Source organism: Drosophila simulans, chromosome 3L (genome assembly GCF_016746395.2).
Source record: "Drosophila simulans strain w501 chromosome 3L, Prin_Dsim_3.1, whole genome shotgun sequence".
Taxonomy (NCBI): Eukaryota; Metazoa; Arthropoda; class Insecta; order Diptera; family Drosophilidae; genus Drosophila; species Drosophila simulans.
This window is the reverse complement of record NC_052522.2, coordinates 14,054,856-14,076,287: the sequence shown is the minus strand read 5'-3', so window position 1 is coordinate 14,076,287 and position 21,432 is coordinate 14,054,856. Positions and strand designations below refer to the sequence as shown.

Sequence of the window (21,432 nt, the reverse complement as noted above, 5' to 3'; positions counted from 1 at the left end):
CATTATCATTCCCACTAAGCCAGGCCAAGGAGTCTTTTGTCTTAGCCAGAAACCCCGAACCAGAAAACCCGACCAAACCCAAACCCAAGCAAAGTCATTTAATTTGATCATTACAAAACTATCAGAGAGAAACAGTTAGCTGGCAGTTAGGATTGTGTGGGTGGTGTGCTCGCATGTGTGTGTCCGTGAGAGTATCTGTGTGTGGGCTGTGTTTGCGTTTGAGTTGTTCGCATTGCATTAATGTGCCGAGTATTATTGTTGCCACGACGAAACCTCTGAATTATTCATAGATGCAGAACGCACTTCTCGGCTCTGAGTCGTGGCTAACATCAGTTCCCCTCAGAAAACCACACGGCTGCACTGAAAGAAATGCATCTTTGGGTGGTTACTTGATAATTTATAAATTATAATTCAGCAATGAAATCCAACTTTCCCTTTTAGACATGATTAATGATTGTTTTATATGTCATATTAATTTAAGCCCCAATCTTATGTTATTTGAGAAATAATTGTCGTTCGTACCACTTTTCCTTGATTATCTTACTAAAATATTGATTTGTTTCGGACTTTAAAACTTTAAATACATTATCCCATTTTATACAGATTTCTTTGCCATTTAATCAAATTTATGATCAAGTTACGAATAGATTTTCGTTCGACCCGTTTTCCTTGAAATCATAGTTCTCTTAGCCAAGCTTTCATCTAATTTCCACCTACGCATTGTCTTTTCTGCTCCAACCTAGCCTTCCATCCTCATTTAAATGCAAAATATATTCGTGCAAGCGGGGCAGGGAGGAGAAGGGTATAGGAAGTGAGTCAGTTTATAACTCCTTTTGTTGACTACGCTCCACTGCAGAAGAAACAAGCTGAGAAATTGAATAGAATTGTTTATTTATGCCAAAAACAACAAGAAAAAGGGGTGTTTCCACATCATCTCCCTCCACTTCCCGTAGCAATTTGTTATGCCACGCATGATGGGTGCAAAAAGGGGGGAGATTCGAGTAGGTGTGACTAGGTACAAATGAAACTAAATAAGCTGCAAATGCTGAAACATTTGGCACACAGCACAGACTCCTCCAAAATCTTCTGTCCCTCTGCCACGCTCGCCAAAGTTGACACGCCCACAAATTATGCGTCATCGGGGGCGGAAGTTTTCCAACTTGGCAAATAACATGCAGCGTTTTTTGGGCAACACCCACACGAAATTGTGAGGAAATTCGGTTCGGAGAAGAGCTTAGTTTGAGTGGCACTCGTAAATGGAAATATAGCAGGAAAATTGTTTAGATATTTATGAGCGAATTCTTTAAGAAAGTCTTAATTCTGTTTTAAGAGGAGTACAAGTGAAAATTGCGACAGGCTAATTCTAATTTATAATCAATGGATTAAGCAATTATAAATTAATTTTTATGAATAATGCTTTTACCTTAACACCACCAATGAATTTTCCATTTCCAAAATTGCCATTTCTTCAATTAAACTTCTTGCAAACATTCCGTCAACAAAAACCAAATAAATTATTTAACTCGAGCCGCCGCGCCTTTCATGGTCAGTTAAAAAAGTAATTTCAATTTTTAGCGCTCATAAATTTCGTGGAGTCGGGTCATTAAAATCAGCCCAAAAACTAAAGTGGTTACACCCACCTAACCTCCCGAAAACCGCGCCGCCCCCTCTTCTTCGCTGGAGTGTTGAAAACTAAAAGCCACAGAAAAGCTTTGAGAGCTCCGCCAGCGGTTGGCAGTTTTGAATTTTGCATAAATTAGATTTAACTCACAACTAACAAACTAAAAAAAAATCGTCCAAAAATGGTAAAAATTTGCATAGGGAAGCAACAACAATGGTTTTTTTTTTGGAGGGTGGATCGTCCATTAGAATAACTAACTATTAACATAAACATTTTAGTCAGGTTGGACAGAGATTGCGGCATAAATTTTGCGGCAAATGTTTGCGGCGAAGTTTTATATTTGCTGTTTTTGACATTTGATGTTTATGACATGTGTTTTTTATGCATATCAATGATTAAATATTTGGTGCATATTTAACAACTATTAATAACAATGTAGATATCCCATATTCGAAAAAAAAACTCAGCTGTCAAAACAGTCAAGCAAAAAAAGTTGGTCAGAAAGGGAAAATGCAGTAAGGGGTTGATTTTCGTTGGTTTTTGGATGCAGTCACCATGAGCTGTCATATTTGCTCGTATCTTCTTTAGTCGCAACTATCGAAATATGCGCCACACTGAACTTTCAGTTTCTGGTTTTCGATTTCCCCCTTTTCTGGTTTTTCACATCAGGTCTTGTAATTAAGAAAATGTCATCAAAGTCAACGACTAGACGATTATTTGCTCTTTCGGCAAACACACAATGTCATTTCCTCTTTTCGCTTTTCATTGGAAAACACATGTCAAGCAAAGGAGACTGAGGCAGGGGAAAAGCTCACTCATTGTCTCATCTCATCTAATGCGCTTAATGAAAAAGGTGTTGATTGTTGACAGTTGACGTGACACACAGAATCCCCCATTTCACATTTCTCATTTTCCGCACATAAGTTTACTTCTGTGAAAATTCCTTCAACAATTTCACCTGTCGCACAAGTAAAACTTTTTGTGGGTGCAAAAATATTTGCTTTAGTTCGCGAAAATTGAAATAAAATGTGCTTGTTTATAATTTCGCTTGATACTTGAAATGAAAAGCCCCAAAGGTTTTCCCAGGTTAGTAAAAGTTGGACTGTCGTAGGAAATTGGTTGGGGAAAAAGTTAAGATTACTTTCCTTCAGTAACTTTAACTTGGCTTGAAGTTTACGTTCTTATGCTGCCAGATATTGAAATAATTTTACCTTATCTGAAAAATGTCCTGCGGTCCATTTGATTACCTGTGTGTATAATTCAGGTTACATTTACCTCGTTCCACAAACATTGCTCTTTAAATATTTAACTTTTTTCATTACTTTTTCTATCAAAAACTATTTCAATATTTTCCTTGACACACATGTTTTCATTTCAATCAAGTAGCTCAGCACTTTATTTAATACCGAGACTTGTCATAGCAGAATCCATAAAAATTAGAAGCATTTCAAGCTCAAAGCCAAACATTCATCGTTGGACAAATATTTGTTGATATGTATTTTTTAGCATGCTCATCTAGACCAAAGGATAAACTGCAATTTTCTAATGCTCTCGTTTGTAATTTTTTGCTGTTTCCATTTTCATTGACATATTTCTATGTGCAATTTTTTATCCCCCCACACACACACATATGTGCAGTGAAAGAGAAAGTTTATTAAAAGCAACAAAAAACACAAACAAACATAACCCACATTTCATGGGGAATTTATTGAGATGTATTGAGCACTATTCGCATCCACACATAAACAGGGGAAAATAGCAAACGGAAGAGGAAGCCAAATAAAAAGCCATTCAAATATTTAATGTGTGTGCGCTAGAGGAAGAACATTTTCCAGGGTTTATGAAGGCTTATTTGGGTTAACTTTTTAAAGTCAGCCGAAAATGGGGAAAACACTTCACACAACAGCTTAAATATGAAAGCCAAGTGTATTGATGTCCCAAAGTACACAAAAAAAGACGGCTTTTCTTTCGAAGCTTGTAAAGTATTAATAAAGTTCATCCATAAATTTCATTCGAGCAGTAGAGTATTAGAGCAAAAATATAAATTTTCCCACCTTTTAGTGCACTTCAAATGCGTAAGTAGAAAATCCAATCAATTCCAATTAAATGATCTTCATGCATTGAAATCAATCAGAAAATTCCATAAAATAAACTGATGTAATGGAATGGGAACATTCCCATCATCATCATCATCGGAAAAATGTTGCACTTGACTAAATAACAAAACATAGGGGCGAAATTTGCATGAACTGAACCTGATGAATGCGTGGAAAATGCAAAAATCCAACGAATGAAAATGAAAATGAGATGGAAAACACTCAGAGAACATAATAATAATCGTAAAAACTAAGTAGAATGAGCTCCCAAATGAAAGTCTTCTTCGTTGGCCCTGGAAAAACAATTTCGGAATTTGCATATAATTTGTTGTTGCTTTGCTATTATGAGCTGCACTGATATGCCACGCCCACGAAGGCAGGCAATATCTGGCACTGACAATGGGCGACAAATTATATGCAATGGCAAAAATTTATCACAAACACGGAGGGAACTGAATCGGAGGAGACGCCATGCAAAACATGTCCCCATATGAGTGACAATGTTCTCAAGGGGTGAATTCCACCCCCAGACAACAGGACCCCAATCCCCCCCAAAAAAAGGTCCTTTTTTCTCTGGGGCTGATGGATGTAGCGCAACTTTATGATTGGTGTGTGTGTGTGTGCCAGTCAGTCAGAACCTCTCCAGTTTTGATAGATGTGCTTTTTCGGGTCGCCTATCCTTCATATGTATATATGTACCTACTTTTCGTTTTCCCCGCTTGATTGCTTGGGAATTATAAGCACGGTTATCATATTCATTTTTTGTTTTTTTCCTGTTGATTAGTGCCTGTCATGTGCTCGGTCCAGAGCACCTAAATTGATTTTTTATTCAAATTTTGTCAGTTTTTTTTTACTTGATGGATATGAGCAAAAGCAAACAAAGCGTATAAAAAGCGAACACATTTTACGATGGAAGAAAAATGCCTGACTAACAAGTTGATTTCCATATGTGAAAGTGACGGAGGAAGCGGAGTGAGAAATTGACAGAGAGCATCCCTTACAAGTCCTTTCACATGATGAATAGTTCCAGGGAGATGAGATAATTAGACAAGTCAATTGATTGATTTATTGTCATTGAACATATTCAAGCGAAGCGGGATAAATGGTATTGAAAATAAAAGGAAAAAATACGCAAAGCTCCTAAATAGTTTATACACTTTAAAAGAATTTATGTGGCCTATTAAGTTTATAAATGAATCTTGACACATGCCAGACTTGAAATTATTATAGCAATAACCCTTATCCCTTTCATCATCCTACTGATTTGATTTCTCTCGATTTATTCTCTCTAACCTTATCTGCAAACAGGCATAACTAATGTGTAGGCAATATTCCCTCCCACATTTCTGTCATATTTATTTTGACCCCTTTACCACGTTGACCTGTAACCTTTAACTCTTTAAATTCGTTCTCAATCTCACCTCCTTGCACCCAGACTGGCAAGGTATACAATGCGAAAACTATTTCCAATATTAGTTCAGAGCTGATCCATCCCGAAGGCATTCGAATATAGTCGAATCAAAAGGAGCAGAGGACATGGTATGCCCAGGACATTCCGAAATATCAAAGGGCAATTCTAATAATATTTGAAATTTACTTTTGTTCTGCCATTTGTCCTCCCACAGCCGCATTCACACATGCCACATGCCAAGGCGCGCATAGGAGCTTTCTTGTCCCTTTATTCCCCTATATGGGTATATCCGACATGCCAACAATATCCCTACCCCATCAAAGCTATCCTGCTTGCCAAGAAGGCCTTGGGGCTTTTGGCGGGTAGGTGTGGGTAGGGGTTCGTCCTTGATAGGATGGCTTCTGCATATGTTTTGCCAAGTTTATTGAAAAATATGCGCTGACAGGTAATATGTCAATGCGTGGGATTTGCTAAAGTGCCAACGCCTTCGTCCTGGCATCCTGCCTTATATGTAGTTCCTCCTTTCCACTGAATAATAGACCTGCTGAAGGAGCGGAGTTCACTCGTTTGGCCTCCATAAAAGATGTTTACTTTCAGCTCTAAAGAAAATATGGCAGCACTCAGGCACTCAAGGGTAAGCAAAAATGGTAGCGGGAACCAATAACGAACAATATCCTTAAGCACACTTGGAAAGAGCTCACTCATGAACATTATACGAAACTATTTTTTCGTATATATCAGATTAAACCGCATTTTTGTAAATTAATACAACTATTTAAAGTTGTTAATCTCATCCACTAAGTACAATTAAAGTAATAAACACTTACCGTAAACAAGCAGCTGGCAACGCAGACCGCTGCCCAGGATCCAACCCAGTATCGAAGAACAGTCCTTTCTCTCTCCGGGAAGAACATGGCATGACATGGGGCTCCGCAGTCATGGAGATCCTGCAAAGGAACAACGAACAGAGGCGAGTAAGTAAATTGTGTAGTGATGCGGGAAAGAGTGGGGGCAAGCCTTCAAAGGAGGAAATTCATTTGCAGGCAGATATATCTTAAATTAAATGTTGCTCAAATTGGATTGAGAGTTGTAATTAAAGTGGATTACCAGAGGAGGCTTATAAAGAAAGCACACAAATTCATGTAAGCAGATATGCATTGTAAGCTTAAGTTACAGACGGATTGATGAATAAAATAACTTAATCTTATTATAAGTGACTAATTAATAATCAGCAATTTCATATACAAGAATATACAATTTGTATAAGTTCTCTTAATTACATGAATCCATAAACTTTTAAGCAACATATAATACATTTACTTTTTTAATTACAACTGCAATTTACAAGAAGAGGTCAGATTATCATAGCTTTGGGAACACAATGTCAAAATTGTGCCTTCAGGAGACCGAATTACATAAATGACATCGTCGTCCTTTACAACGAACAACCCCATTTTGAAAAATCTCATCGGGTTGACAACTCTGCACATCCAAGTCCAAACTCCGGACTCAAACAATAACTGCAGTTTAATGAGATTTCCCGGTACAGAGATCCGAACTCAATCTGTACCCCAACTCAACCTTGAACTCCAAAAGGCAGAGGCGAAATCAACCCCCACTGAAACAATTGCATTACGAAGTGTGGCAACAATGCAAACGCACTCGCACACAAGAACACTTAAGGGCATAAACAGTAGTACCTCTTTAAGATGAATTTTACGTAGTCAGCATTTGCAATGCACTTTATTTATCTCACTTTCAATGTTTCAATGACACTGATGATATTGTTCCCAAAAAGCTCCAGAATTCTTTTGGTTTCTGTTCGTGATAGGCATTATTGACTGTACCCGACATCAGACAGTCCAAGGCAATTCCCCAGCGCGGGACAGCTGGAATGAAGTTCGGAGTTCTGGCGCATTGTAAACCACAAGAGATTTGAATTTTAGATAGCATAACACGCACGCACATAACACACTCAAACAAAAACCCCGAGGGCGGCAGAAAGTAAAGGAGGGGCTCTGGAGTGGCACGAAAAAATATTGTTGCATGGCTTCGCCGCAAAGAGTCTTTCAAAGTGAGCTCAAAAATCGGCTTGGAGATGAAGGAGAGCTCCGGACTGCAGCGAGACTTTTTGTCCCCCTTTCTCGCACCATAAAACATATGTACATCACACTGGAAAAAGGTTTAGTTAGGTTAGTTTGAACTAAGAAACTTATACTTCATTTGTACTCAATGTATACTTATAAATAAGCAAACTTTAAGATAATTAGAGAGATATACAAAAATTTGCTTGTGCAGTCAGTTCAAAGACAGGTAAAGTTCTTAGGTTTCAAAGAGCCAAACCCACGCATAGTGGTAACCAAAAGGTTACGCTAAATTACGCTAAATTCAAACTTTTTTTCCAGTGCAAAAACCCTTTGAAACATAGAAAAACAGAGAGATGGATCTAAAGCTTTGCTGCAGTCGTCAGCTTCTCTGTCAAAGAGCAAATTCCCCCGAAAGTGTTGAGTGTCGCTGCCCCAGCGACTGTTTCTGCCTCTGTCTCTGCTTTATTTCAAATTCCCATTAAAAATTTAAAATCCTCCCCCGGACACAGCAGCCCCTGGCTTTTCAACGTTTTTGGCAATCATCGTTAGGTTAGCGGCGCAAATTGCGTTTTTCTGCTGCTTTTGGGGAGCATCAAAATGGGAGAGATTTTGGGGGGGGGGGGGGGGGGGGTGGGGGAATCGATGCTGGCGATAAGCAAGTGCAGGCAGAGAGAGATGGAAAGCAGAGAACTGTTGACTGGGGCAATATTTACGCATATTTGGGGCGCATAAGGATACGGATCCGCAACAATAACATAAAGCACCAGATCCGTGGCTTTTTGAGGCAAATGGAGGGACTCCTCTAAATTGCCCTCAGTTTGCCTGTCCAGCCATATTTATCTGAAATTATTCTCCGAGCTTTTAAGCCACTTTAAGCCACGAAAGCGATGAAAATTTAAATTTTAATGAACTAATTTTGAGGGATTCGAATTGGCCAGCGGAAGAAAATGAGAGGGCGGAAATGGCAAACGGAGCTAGATTAAAAATTTAAGCGACCTTCCAGAAGTATTATTGGCATAAAAGTGTTTTTATAAAAAAGTAATTATTTTGCGATTCTGTGTTTGCAATACACATATATATAAATTCATTTATGTACTTCTCACCCAATTTTCGCAATAGGCAAATTATTCTCATTACAAAAATATAATTAAATTGTTAATCTAATCTTGAAATTGACTTTATATCATCATAAACTTATAAGGCTCGTTCCACTTAACATTTTATATCTTGGCTCGATTGGCAATCGCTTCCTGTCTCTCTGGTCGATAGATCTATTCGCCGATCCATCGATCTATCTTTATTACCGAACCAAAATCAAACAGACTGCCTCTTCTACGGGTAATTGTAGCCCTCTCCACTTTTCTTGTACCTTTACGAATAAAGTGCCCCTTGAGCAACCAGCAACAACAACTAGTTGCAACATTGACCACAACAAAAGGAGTCGAGAGACTTGCATTGTTAGTCCCTTCTATGTATATGTATATATATATATATATATATTTGGTCAGGGTCCCAGGCCGGGGTCCCATTGTCTTGCGATTTTTATGAGGCATGTATAAATAATTGCGCCCAAAGGCCGCCGACATAAGTTTTCATGCCGGCCGCGTGAGCATCCGAACGTCAGCAGCGGCTAAAAGCTGTGGAAACAGTAAAACAAGAACCGGACAGCGACTAAACTGCCCTGCAAGAGTCACTATAGTGACTATAGTCCGACTTATCCGCCTACCTCCTCCTTGAATTCCACATTTTGCCATGTACACAGAAAACAAATGACGTTAAAAGTGGGTACATTACTATACAATAATTTCATACATTTAATTCCTTTTATGTGCATTTAAAACTATGATGGGCTGATTAAAATTATGAAAATCAACTCACAATACCTAGATACATATAAGATTTCTGATAAGAATGTTTAATATCTTAAGTTTTTTCGGTACTTTCTAGTTTTCTTTCTTTGTGTAGTCTAAAAGTGGCAACATCGAGAGCGAAACAATATAGAAAATTTCGCTGTAGTTGTTTTTTTTTTTTGCGCCAAAGGCAACAAATAAAACACAAGAAATAAGAGGTGGGTAAGGAATTAAGAATGGGCAAGGGTTTCCGAGTGCAGGAGGGCCAGAACCATAAACCAAGTTTTGCCAACATTTAAGGAGTTTTTAATTTATTATAGATAAATTTTATGCCGTCGCGAGTTATGTGGTGCCAAAGGGTTGGAGGGAACGAGTTTGGACAGAGCTAAGGGAATCTTCCAGCTGGCCCTAACTTCGTGTTTTAGTTGGGGGCGTGTTGATGATGATGGTGGAAGCTGCAAATTATTACGATTCCACGAGATGAGGCAACAGACGGACAGTACAGGGAACAGTGGGTAAAAAATGTTCGGGTAATTTTTGGAATATCAATTATCAAATAAAGTACAAAACAAATTTGAATCAATATTGTCTATAGTCATTAGAATTTTAATTCATATCAAAGATTCAAAGATATACAATAGAATATATAGAATATATATACTGCTTTAATGCTTTCATATATATATATTATACCCTCTCATAGTTTACCACCGGTATCCACTTAAAATCTATTCCAACTCCACTGTGCGGCTAGAGTTAGAAAACTTTTTTAGAAGGTACTTCAGATCAGAGTTTTGTTTCCAGACATGCCCTACCTCCTTTCTTCTCCTGACATCAATTCCCCTTCTAGGACTTTTCAGTCAACCCTCGGACAGCGTTAATGATGACTCCTCTGGCCATATAGACGGAATATGTTAGCCTGTGTGCACATTTTGGGGGTGTTGCTGACGTTGTTAAAGTCAAAATAGACAGAGCAACAGACAGCAGGAAAGAGAGCAAACAGACAACAAAATGAGACAGAGGGTTTCGATGTCCTGGGGGTGGATTCGAACAGGACTCGAACAGGAAGATATAGGCACAACGATTCTGTCCCGAAGGAACGGCTGTGAACTCTTGGTCCTTCGCCTTGTTGTTTTTGTCCTTGCAAGCGAAACAGGCTGAAAAACCCATACAGACGGACAGGAACAACAATTTGAATTCAATAAGGAAGCGGCAAAAAGAAGAATCCAAGCAAATTTCCACTCGGGTCAAGAGTTCAAATGGTCAGAAATACCCAGAATTATATTAAAAAGGAGTCAAAGAGTCAGACACGAAACATCACAAAAAAAAAGAATAAAAAGCCAGTCACACATTTTACTTTGCTGACCGCAACACAAAAGAAGCCGCCGAAAAAATGCCTGCTCATAATTTATTAATATTATTGGTTGGGGGTCAGCCAAGTTGCCCCCCATGAAAAGCCCGCATGCCCCCTCACAAATTACACATGTCGACACTTTATTAAAAGGCAGGAGAAAAAAAGGGTTTAAGGACTTTGATTCGATATTGGAGGATTTTCAGCTCACCATTTTTTGGGGCTTGCGGTCTGCCAAAAAAATGAAACCGATCCGGAGGCTATAAAATGTCGACCCGTCCATATGTTGGTTGCGTTTATGGAAGGAGGAAGAACCGGGCGTTTTAGGAACCGGAGGCCCAACAACTTTTGGCGCGATTTCCTCCTTTTTACCCATTTGGGTTAACGCCTCCCTTTCGTTGTTGTCGGTGCTGCATTGAACCCTTTCAGGGCCAAAATAAGGGCACAAGGAGACAAACAGAAATTGCTGTTAAGGTCTACACTTGACTACATGCAAATTATGCCCAAAGCGAAAGCACAAAAGAGAAACCCGAGTAAAAGGGGGTGTGGTCGATGGGCTGAAGGACGAATGAGGTGGGTTAAATGGCATCGGCATCTCCTTAAAGCCTGTGGCTGACTGCGTCCACCCCTTGATTACAGCCCATGTAATTTTAATGGATATTTATAATGAGCATCTGTTTTAAATTTTTACTTATTTTCGTTCCTCTTCCATTTTTACTGCCTGGACAGAAAAGGTGACACAGCGCACAAGGTCCAAGGCCCGGGGACATGTGAATTGTTGTCGGGTCATTTTTAGGAACCGGAGTTGGGTTAAGGTACGTGCAGGAACAAAAACGACAAAACATGCAAGGTGTTAAGCTGGGGGAATTTTTTACGTTGCGTCGCTCATATGAATATAATATTTATAAAGGACCACAGGTGGGTAGCCCTTCCGCAATTCGCCTCACCTCCCTCAGAACCTACGTAATTAGCTTTTGAAAAAAAGGGTTCTGCATATGAATTAGGGCTGTTGAGGTGAGTGGCTGTCCGCCACATTTTCACTAATTACTTAAAATATTCATCATTAAATTAAAATGTATTAAAGGTTGTCATTGGGTCGCGAATGTAAGTGTCGTATATTACTCGTTATGACTGCTATACATTATCATTAATTTCTATATATGTACTTATTATTTCCAGATCGTTAAGCTTCTTTATTAATATTCAGAACTTTTTTTCGCACTGTAACGAAATTTAATCATATCTCTGATCAAACTAAATTTGGTAAATATATTCATACATCTATTCATATTTGCTTGTATTATTGGTTTACGTACCTAAGCAATTTAACAAACATTCCATCTATCATATTAATCCCATTTCGCTGCAGGCAAAGACATATTTTAGCCTCCCTTATCATCTGCGATATACAATCCCAGTCAAGTTTCTCTCCCCCTCGAGAATACAAATCCCAGTTAATGTCAACTAAATGCTTACAACTTAAAACCAACTTAAGCCCGAGTTAAAGCTTTTCCCACACAAAACTTTTACGCATATACACAGATATCCAACACCCCCGATTTGAGTATATAACAAATATTTATCGGCCATGCACATCACGTAGTTCCGAGTGGAGTGTAGAGTATGGGAAAGCGGATTGCTGGAGGAAAATGGAGAGGGGATGACAACGTGACACTGACACTCATTGACCAGCTGACGGCCTGGAATACACGTTAACCATGCTAACCGATATATACTCGTACACGTATAATGTGGGGAATGGGGGCGGATGGGGCGTGGCTGATCCGCAGACACATCATTCAGCATCACGGGGCATTAAGTCAAATGCAAATTGAAGCATTTGTTGTGAAAGCAGTTGCTGCCTGGAATGTTTGCACAGCTCGGAAAATGCGGAAAAGCTTGCAGACAAGAAAAAATTTCATAGAATCTAGTTGGGAAGAACAGGGACATAACATATTTTTAATACTTCTGAGATATCAAAAGCTTTTATTAAAAAATATAGATTTATTTAACTTCTCAATTGACACAAATAAGCTTAGATGTTAGAAATTTCTAATTTCTAAAAAAGCTTCTCAATAAATATTGGTCAATTTGGTGGCTAACTGTTTCTGAGGAGCTCTTGCTGCTAAAATTCAAGTGGGACTAGCAGGTGCAGCCTGAGAGAGATAGACATAAGTGGGAAGAAAGAGAGGGCGAGACGGAGAACATTCCCACTTTCTACCAAAACCTGTACCTGGCCAAGTATGCCCGTCTCTATCTCTTCTCCGCGCGCTATCTCTTTCTTGACATTGACATGCAGACAGCAGCAAACGCAGCAAATTTTTGGTTTGACATTTTGGCAGCCGTTTCAGCCGCTTCTTCTAATTGCACAAGGGGGCAAAAGTGCGGGAAAGCTCAGGAAAACTCCAAAGAGAAAGAGAGAGGTTAGGCACATCTTTGCATGCTGTCTCGACACGCTTCAGTTCGGTTTCCCACCCCATGTTTCACCGTCAATTTCCATTCCCGACTGCTGCATAATTTGACATATTAATTTTTAGTTGGTTGTCAAGCCTCTGAATGACAACAACTAATGAGCAGACCAGGCAGAAAAGAAAACCCATTGACTTTTCCCAACTCCCACTTTTCGTAGCATTACTGAAACCTCCTATTAGAAATGTTCCCCCCTGTTGAGTTGACTTTTTGTTCTCTAACCGATTGCACCGTCTCAGTTGGTGGCATTTTTCGCTGGGTTTTAATATACACACAAAAAAATTGATTGCAAGTATTAAATTTCATGAAATGCAATATATAGGAATATTGTTTTCCAGTAGCAGGAATTAACTCGAGTATATTAGAAACAAATGAGAGAAATGCTATAAAAATTAGTTCTGCCATACAAAAATGTCACAATGTAAGTTACATTGATTTTTGTAAGTGTAAACATTATTCTATATTTAAGCGACTTCATCGGGTATTCTGTTTTGTCTTCGTTTTTCTGGCGTTGAGCCCCGACGGTTGGGGCATAATTTAATAAATTTATGAAATTTAATAGAGAGGAACGTGTTTGCTGGCCACAAATTTGTGGTGGCCCTGCTCTTGAAATTTATATGCCTGTGATATCCCAGGGCGATTCTGAGGGGTGGCGTATAGCGGGGAACCTCTGTTAAAGTGGGCGTGACTGGTGCCGATGGAGGGGAGAGTTGGGTGCAATATCATGATGTTACTTACGACAAGACTTTGGAATATATCAAAGAATTTGTCCGTGAAATTGTGAAACATTTATCACATTTTTCAGATAATTTATTCAAACTTTTCGATTTTGATCAAATCCCTCAAAAATTTATCATTTAGGTTGGAAAAAGGAAACTTCGTTTTTATGAACACCGATTTTTTTTATTTGATGAGCGTTACTAATAAGCTTCGCCTTTCTAGACGATCATAGGAAGTATTTTTTATATTTGTAAGAGCTTCTCCCTCATATAGATTTCCATCTGTGACTAATCCCAAGCTTAACTCCGATCATTAACCATATATCAAAGTCGACTTTAAATAGTCCTCCGCACAGCGCAGAAAGTCGCAGCAATAAAGTGAGATGCCCAATGAGCTTTGTCAGATTCAAACTACCAAAACGGTAATTTGGTTTCATGGAGTGTCGCCTATAAGCCCATAACATCCAACGGTCCATTTGAAGTCTCGTCCCCACGCCACGCCACGCACCACACCTACCCCCCCAGTGCCTATCTTTGGTTACACGCAATAGGAACAAAATCATGGGTATTAAGTGTACACAGAGAAAAAATATTATCTACTTATTTATGATTATCGACATGAAGTCTTCAGGTATATAATCAATACATCCAGCAATTAAAGCAGTTTGCTTTAAATGTATGGTTTGTATACAATTATGACTTATATTTGTCCTATCATAATTCCATTTATTGTTTGCCGCAGTGTAGGAGATATCAACATAGAACACACAAAATATTACAACAATTTGCATAAAGCCTGTTACTGTTACGATTTCGAGACGACGGCGATTCCAACAGCGATGGGATGGCGATGGCGTCTGTGGCATGCAACATCCGAGATACAGATACGCCACAAGCCACGCGGCTAACGGCGAAAAGTGTGCGCTGGACGCTCTTGAAGTACATGCACGTACATCAAAGATGGAATGGAGATGGTATGGGGTAGGAGATGGTGCGGTGTTGTATATAGTGGGGATAGGATGGGATCTCGGATCGGGTCGGGATGCCAGGCTACACGTACAGTTAGACGAAGGCGTTTGCAGAGCCGGTTTCCTCGCTCCTGGACACCGGGCTGTACCATTATAATTACAAGAACAACAAGTTATGGCAGGTGCCAGGGATCCATGAAAACCAAACCAGCGAAATGTGAACAAAGACCGACCCGGCCTGTCAGCCGGGGATTTAATGCTGGAAATTATATATCATTTTAATAATAACGCATCAAATTACATCAACGAAATACTCGTGCCGAGACAAAACGTCTAGGAAATGAAAGATCAAACTGTGATTGGTGTTTCTTCAGGTGGGTTGTGCAAAATCACATCCCATTGTGTGCGATTTCCACGAAAAGGGAGACAACAGATGTCATTGCTCAAAGCGAATCAAAATGGGGTATTTTCTCAGCCATATACTTAGTGCATGAATTAGTTCCTTAATTATTAAGAATTTTATGGAAGCCTTTATTGCTGATGGGATGTTCAAATGGAGTGCTAGAGGCTGGTAATCGAGTGGAGGCAAATCGGCAGTTTTGGTCTTTATTTAAACAGACTAACTTTAAAAACTAGAGAGCAGAATGATATGAATATCAAACTATATACAATATTTAATATTTTTAATTTAACTTAAGTCCTCTGTTTAAACAAAGCCGTTACTGAAAACTCTTTGTTTGTTTCATACAACGTACCTATACGTATAGAACTTCCCCTCTTCTCTTTTAGTTTATCATATTCACCCTTTTTCGTTTGGAATAGTCTGCAAAACAGCGTTCCTTGCTTTTGCCAATTTCGTTTCGACTTTATTCAATTTCAATAAGCTTATCTCGAGCTTCGTGTTCTGTGATTGGTGAAAACAATCAATCAACATGGCTAGGTGGCTCCCTGCAGCCACCGTTTTACAGAATAGATAACTTTCAGTTATCATATCACGTACAAATTGAGAATACTGAATGCTTCACAGCGCGCACTGCAAACTGTCAGATACAAAACCTTCGCACTCGAAACGCGAATGCCAGGCACTTGTGCACTTCTCATCGACTGACATCGATCCCATCGATGCTAGCTGCATAATCTCTGCTCTCCAACATAAATCCCCATATTCCTCATTCCAGACCCGATAAACCAAAACCACTTGACGTTGGATGCTCTAAGCCGAGTGCGCATTAACTAAAAGCCGCCACTATCGACAGAGGAGGAGCGAAATAAAAAACATTTACGGAAAACTATTTGCAACAATTTTTCACAGTCAGCTGCCATAATTTTTCACACAAAACCCCAGCCAGATGAACAGGGTCCAGTGCTTTTTTTGCTTTTATTTTAACACTTTAAACGATGACGTTTAGACGGGGGGAAGGGGATTGAGGAATGAGGATGGGCTAGATGGGTTATACCGATGGGCTATAGTGGATTCGTGGATGCAACAGTGCATTTCCATTTCTCAGTACGCTGCCCAACGCTTTGTAATCAGCCATGGAGTGAGGGGTTTTGACTCTGCACACTAGAAAATTATTCGAAATGCTACGATGGCTCCAACCAAAAAAATATTGGATTTTTTTAAGTGAATAACCTATCATTTAAAACGTATTATTTTCAATCTTAATTTAATGGAATTTTTTACTTAAGCTCCATTTCATTTTGAGCAAAATTAACTGGTTTGATTTTGTATAATGTATAACTTTCTTTTTTGAAAATATAAGGGAATAGAGGCGGTTTTTTTTCAGTGCACGGCTCTGCATTTTACTGCAGATGCCTCGCTTGGATACAGATACAGATATACGCCACAATTTATCTCACAGTTTGCAGTCTAAACAAAACCGACTGGCCCGTGGGGAAGTTTTTAGCTGCTCAGCGGCAGGCTCATCGGAATCATCGGACTCATCTCTCCTGCCGGACCATTTGCCATGTCCGCATCCGCATTGTCCAGGTCCCTGGCCCTTTTCCCCAGACTGTCTAACCCAGCGACAGCGATAAATGTTTCAGCATGGCAAACACAAACTACGAAACTCCGGGAAATATACAAATGATTTCGTATTTATTTCAACCGTGTTCGGATCGATGACAGCCCAGCAGAATTCTCTGGATCAAGAGGCTATGCCGCTTCAACTCCCTACCAATTTTCCCCCTCCACCCGGCTCGCTTTTGCAAATTTCTGGTGAGGTTAGCCTAATTATCTATGCGGGCTTGCTCGGTTCCACCATTTGAACATGACTATCCATGGTACAAAAGTCCGTAATTGATGAGCTTAAGGGCAAAGCATTGATGTACGATATATGTTAGAGCTCACTAGTCGAATTCCTGAAACTGAATTTCATTAGGCTTTCATTAGACTCGCCTTGTGTTTCTGGACAATCAAATCAATTGCTGCTGCTTACTAATTTGGTTAAGCTAATATTACATTAGTTTTTATGCAGACAAAATCACAATTGCAATTATGCGAGATGAGATATGAGTACACAATATAAGTCATATAAAATAGACTTTAAAAATTTGTAATACAATCCAAGCTATTTAAATGGCGAATAACATACTATTTTAAATATTCATAAATCATTTAGCCAATTTATTGCTCTGTTCCGCTTAACCATTACATCGATTGACATTATTTTCTTAACTTTAGATTTCTTCCCGAAACCTTTTCCGACACACACGTCCAGCTTCTCTTTGAGTACCTTAAAAAGTTTAAGCCGATTCAATTTAGTGAATGCAATCCGGAGTTAAACCGAAATGCTTTGATTAATTTTCGGACTTGATATAATCGCATTGGTAATACGACTACCATTGAAAAGTTGTTTGTACAAAAGTTCTCCATTTTTTTTACCGCGATGCTGGACAATGACTGTGCCTCCCGTGGTGGGAGCACCAAACTAATATAAAGCCGCCGACTTTTTATGTAGCATTTATTTTAATTTATTATAAGAGTGTGTTTTTTGCACTGTGATAACTGGTAGGAAAACAGACAAAATTAAGTAAAACACACAACAAAATCTCCCATTGATTTCGCGTATTCCTCAGTGACCCATGCCTCATTTTTCAATTTCTTTTGTCCCGGCTGATAAATGATTTCAATATTATTCAATATAAAAAGGGAACACAAAATAAAATACAGAAACTGCGTCAAATTGCGTCAAAAGCCTGTCAGTCTCATTAATTTCCGCTTGAAAAGCAACAGCAGCGAATAAAGAGGGAAAATAAAAATCGTCGATATGCCGACCAACATTCAAATGCTTTGTGTGGCTCTCTGGATATTCAATTGCTGGAAAATGCTTTGCGTCCATGGAAAACTATCTGCTAATGAAGGCCCAACCTGCCGCTCGGACAGGAAACGCTTTTCAAGCCCTGCTCCTGATCCGGGAAATGCTGCTGGACCACGGGGAACGGGACTCGGAATGGAGTTCCTGGGGAAGTGATTCAGCATTTGGCATTGAATCCATTGTGAATGCCGCTCGCAGGCCACATTTATCAGTCATCGCTGGCGGGGCTTAAAGGTTCTGCTTTTCAATAAGATAGAGTACTGATAGACGATGAATAAATTGGCCTGAAAATAATGTTGGGAATGGCTAAAGGACTTCAATTTGGACGGGCGAGTGTTTAAATAAATCTGAAGCTATCGTCTTTGAGGTTTGATTAATTGCCTCATTTCTCTATCACATAAATTATTTATAATTGGAGAAGAAGAAAGAATGGGCGCTATTTTAAAATAGTTCTTCAAAATTTATAAACTAATATTTATGTTCTATTAAGAGACTGAAATTTGTTATCCTAATTTTTAAGTCCTCATTTTAAACATAGAAAACTTTATAAGAAAGTTACTCTAGCTAAGGCACATATTCAGTGCATACAAAAATACATGAAAACTCAGACGCACTTGTTTTTCACTTTTCTACTGAAGACATTAGTTTTCCTCGGTTCTCTTTTCTATGCTATCTTTTCTGGTCCCCCAAATTGCCTCAAATTAAAGGCAGCTTACCCTCGACGCGACCCATGACCGAAAACTTTAAGCCATTTGTCAACACATAGGATCGTGGGTTGGATGGGGGCGTGGTAGGTGTTTTTGGGGCGTGGCGGATGGAGCATGCAAAAATGCGTTGCCCAACGCACCTATACACGAAAGAGTGAACTGAGAAAACAGGGGTGGAAAAAAGCAGGAGAAGAATGGATGAACGGATGGCTGCTCCAAAAATGGCACCAAAAATACCGATACCGAAACCCCAAACACGCCTTCCCCTGCAAACACTAACTCAACCCGAAATCCCATTCATTCCCCGTAGACCGACGACCACAGGAAAATTTATAGGCAATAGCTAAAAACAACATCGCTTCACTTGAGCGTGAACAGTGCCAGCCAAAAGTACGAAACACAAAATGGCAGTAGAAAAACTTCAATTCGGCTCTTTTTCGATGAGGTTCGGGTTCTCCACATCTCTGGATATAAAAGTCAATGGTTCGCATAACAAAGCACAGGAAAATAAAAAAAGGAGACTGTGTTTTGTTTGCTTTGTGGATATTCCGTTCCATGAAAAGTAAATTAAGCCATTCCAACGAAAAAAAAAAAAAATAGGAAAATTAGAAGAGACAAAAATGGTTATTTTTCGCAATTCCACCAAAATTCCCGAAACTAGAACCGCGCATCACCTGCCACAATGGATGGTCGAAATACGCAAAAAGATATAAAATAGGGCTGCGGAAGTTCTGACAAAGAATCAAGAAAATGTTTGTTTCAAATTTGTTCAACCGAAGACAATCCCGAACAGATGAAAAACCTTTGCTATCTGACAACATGCATATATAGGGAAAGCCAAACTTTTGACAACTCGAAGAGAATTTTGGTTTTTGGTAATTGCTAGCCAAAATAAAAATACCAATTGTGCGTCTGGCTCATTGCAGATAATGGAAACCAAAAACTTTTGCCACAGGGTTCACTCTTCAAATCACCTGACAGGGGTTAAGTTAAGGGACTTACAGGTAAGACTCCATAAAACTTTTTATTAGGATTCCAACTAACTGAGTGCGACACTTGGCTCGTCGAATTATTTGCGTATTTATGGCTGACCCTTTTTCGGGCTCCGATCTCCACTCAACTTAGGTCCAAACCCTCTGGAGAAAACTTTTCGGCAATTGGCTTTAGGCGAAAGTTTTTGGCAGCTCTGATGCCCAGGACTTGGTGCTCAGAATTAGGGTTGAGTTAGTGTGCCTCACATGGATTTGAAAATAATTTCGTTACTCACACTTGATGAATGCTAAAGCTCTCGAGCTTGCAATTTGGGTTTAAAGTCGAAAATTCAGGACTTGTAGACTTACCTAAAAGAAACAGAGTAAAAAAGTAATTTACTAAGATATTCACATAGGCTTCAATTATATATAATTAAAAAATAATCAATATTATCACATCTTAATTGAAAAACTTTGAAATTAATAAACAAACAAATAATTTTTTAGGGTTGCACTTCAAGTTTTTTACACAGTTGGTGGAATACGAAATGCACTATCCGTCGCCATTGATCTCCCCTTCGAAAAAGCCTTAAACATTTTACGATTACACAGTCAAGCGAAGCTCTTGGCTCATCAGAATTCCGTGCACCTTGAGCAAGGGATACAATCACTCAAAAAGATTCCTGATTTCAGTTTGATGGCTTTTAATCAGCTTAAAAATTAGTAGCCATAAAAAGAACTCACTCCTCCCTCGGTGGAAGGTCCTACATCAGTGGCAGGATTATTATACTTAATGATGTACAACATAAAAATCCTTTTTTACGATATGCAAAAGCATTTTGATAATTTGCTTTAAATAATAAACAAGAGAAGAATTCTCCTCACAGTCCGTGAGAGTCATCACAGGATGCAGGCAGCCATAAAAAGTTTGAGCGTGCCGTAAAAAACACTTAAAGGAGCTGATTCAGAGGCGGTAGGGAAGTGAAGCGGTAGGAAAGCCCCTAATGGGTTGCTTAAGAACACGTTGCCACTTTGCTAGGGAGATGAGAAAAATCATTTTCATGTAAATTGACACGTTTCATTATGAAGATGGATCTGCAAAGTGGAAGTAGTGGTGGCGTATCTGCTGCTGAAGGGAAACGGGTACGGGTCCCACACGTTGGGCGCCATTCACTAACAGGGCTAAGATGATGAGCTGCACCACCAGGAGCTGAATGTGGTTGTCATTGCCAGGGTGACAACTAACCGAAGGGAGAAAATCTGAGAAGTGGAGAGCCCACGTATCATCATGGCACACATTGTGGTCGGGCTTGCCGGTTGCGAAACACGATATGATATGTGGTAAATAAACAGCCAGACACCAAGCTCACATTGTTCTTGTTTTAATTTTGTTTTTTGTGGGGTAAGGAGTGGTAAAGTGCGGGTTTGAAGTGGCAACAATTGGCCGGTAATCCCTTTTGATTTCGTAACAGGAAGCAGCCCAGCACGACAAGTTTTAAGTTTCCACATAATTAAGCGGTTCGATTTGTGTTTGTGTGTGCTCTAAAGAGGTGATGAAAAGTTATCACCCTTTGATAAAATGGTGATGCCAATAAAGAACACTGTATATTTTTAAACTTTTTTTATGCTTTATTAATATATAAAAAAGCAGAATACTTCAAATTTAATGGTTTAATCAGGAGAACATTTAAATATTCACAAAAGAATATACCCCGATTTTATATGGCAATTTTAGGTTTAAGCTAACCAAAGGCGTACAAAATTTCATCACGAAATCTAGAGCTCTCAAAGTTACGATCTGTTAACCAACCGACTTTCCTTCGCGGATCGAGAAACCTATCCTATCATTAGCATTTTAACCAGCT

The 21,432-nt window shown here is 39.2% G+C and overlaps 1 protein-coding gene across 1 annotated transcript in view; it reads right to left on the bottom strand.

Annotated features, from left to right (window-relative positions):
* Window positions 1–21,432, bottom strand: part of LOC6738031 (frizzled) — an 88,673-nt gene that overhangs the window by 52,757 nt on the left and 14,484 nt on the right. The window contains exon 2 of the mRNA XM_016171478.2: window positions 5,956–6,075. Within this exon, the coding sequence (XP_016031844.2) occupies window positions 5,956–6,075 (120 nt within the window). The remainder of the gene's footprint in view (window positions 1–5,955; window positions 6,076–21,432) is intronic.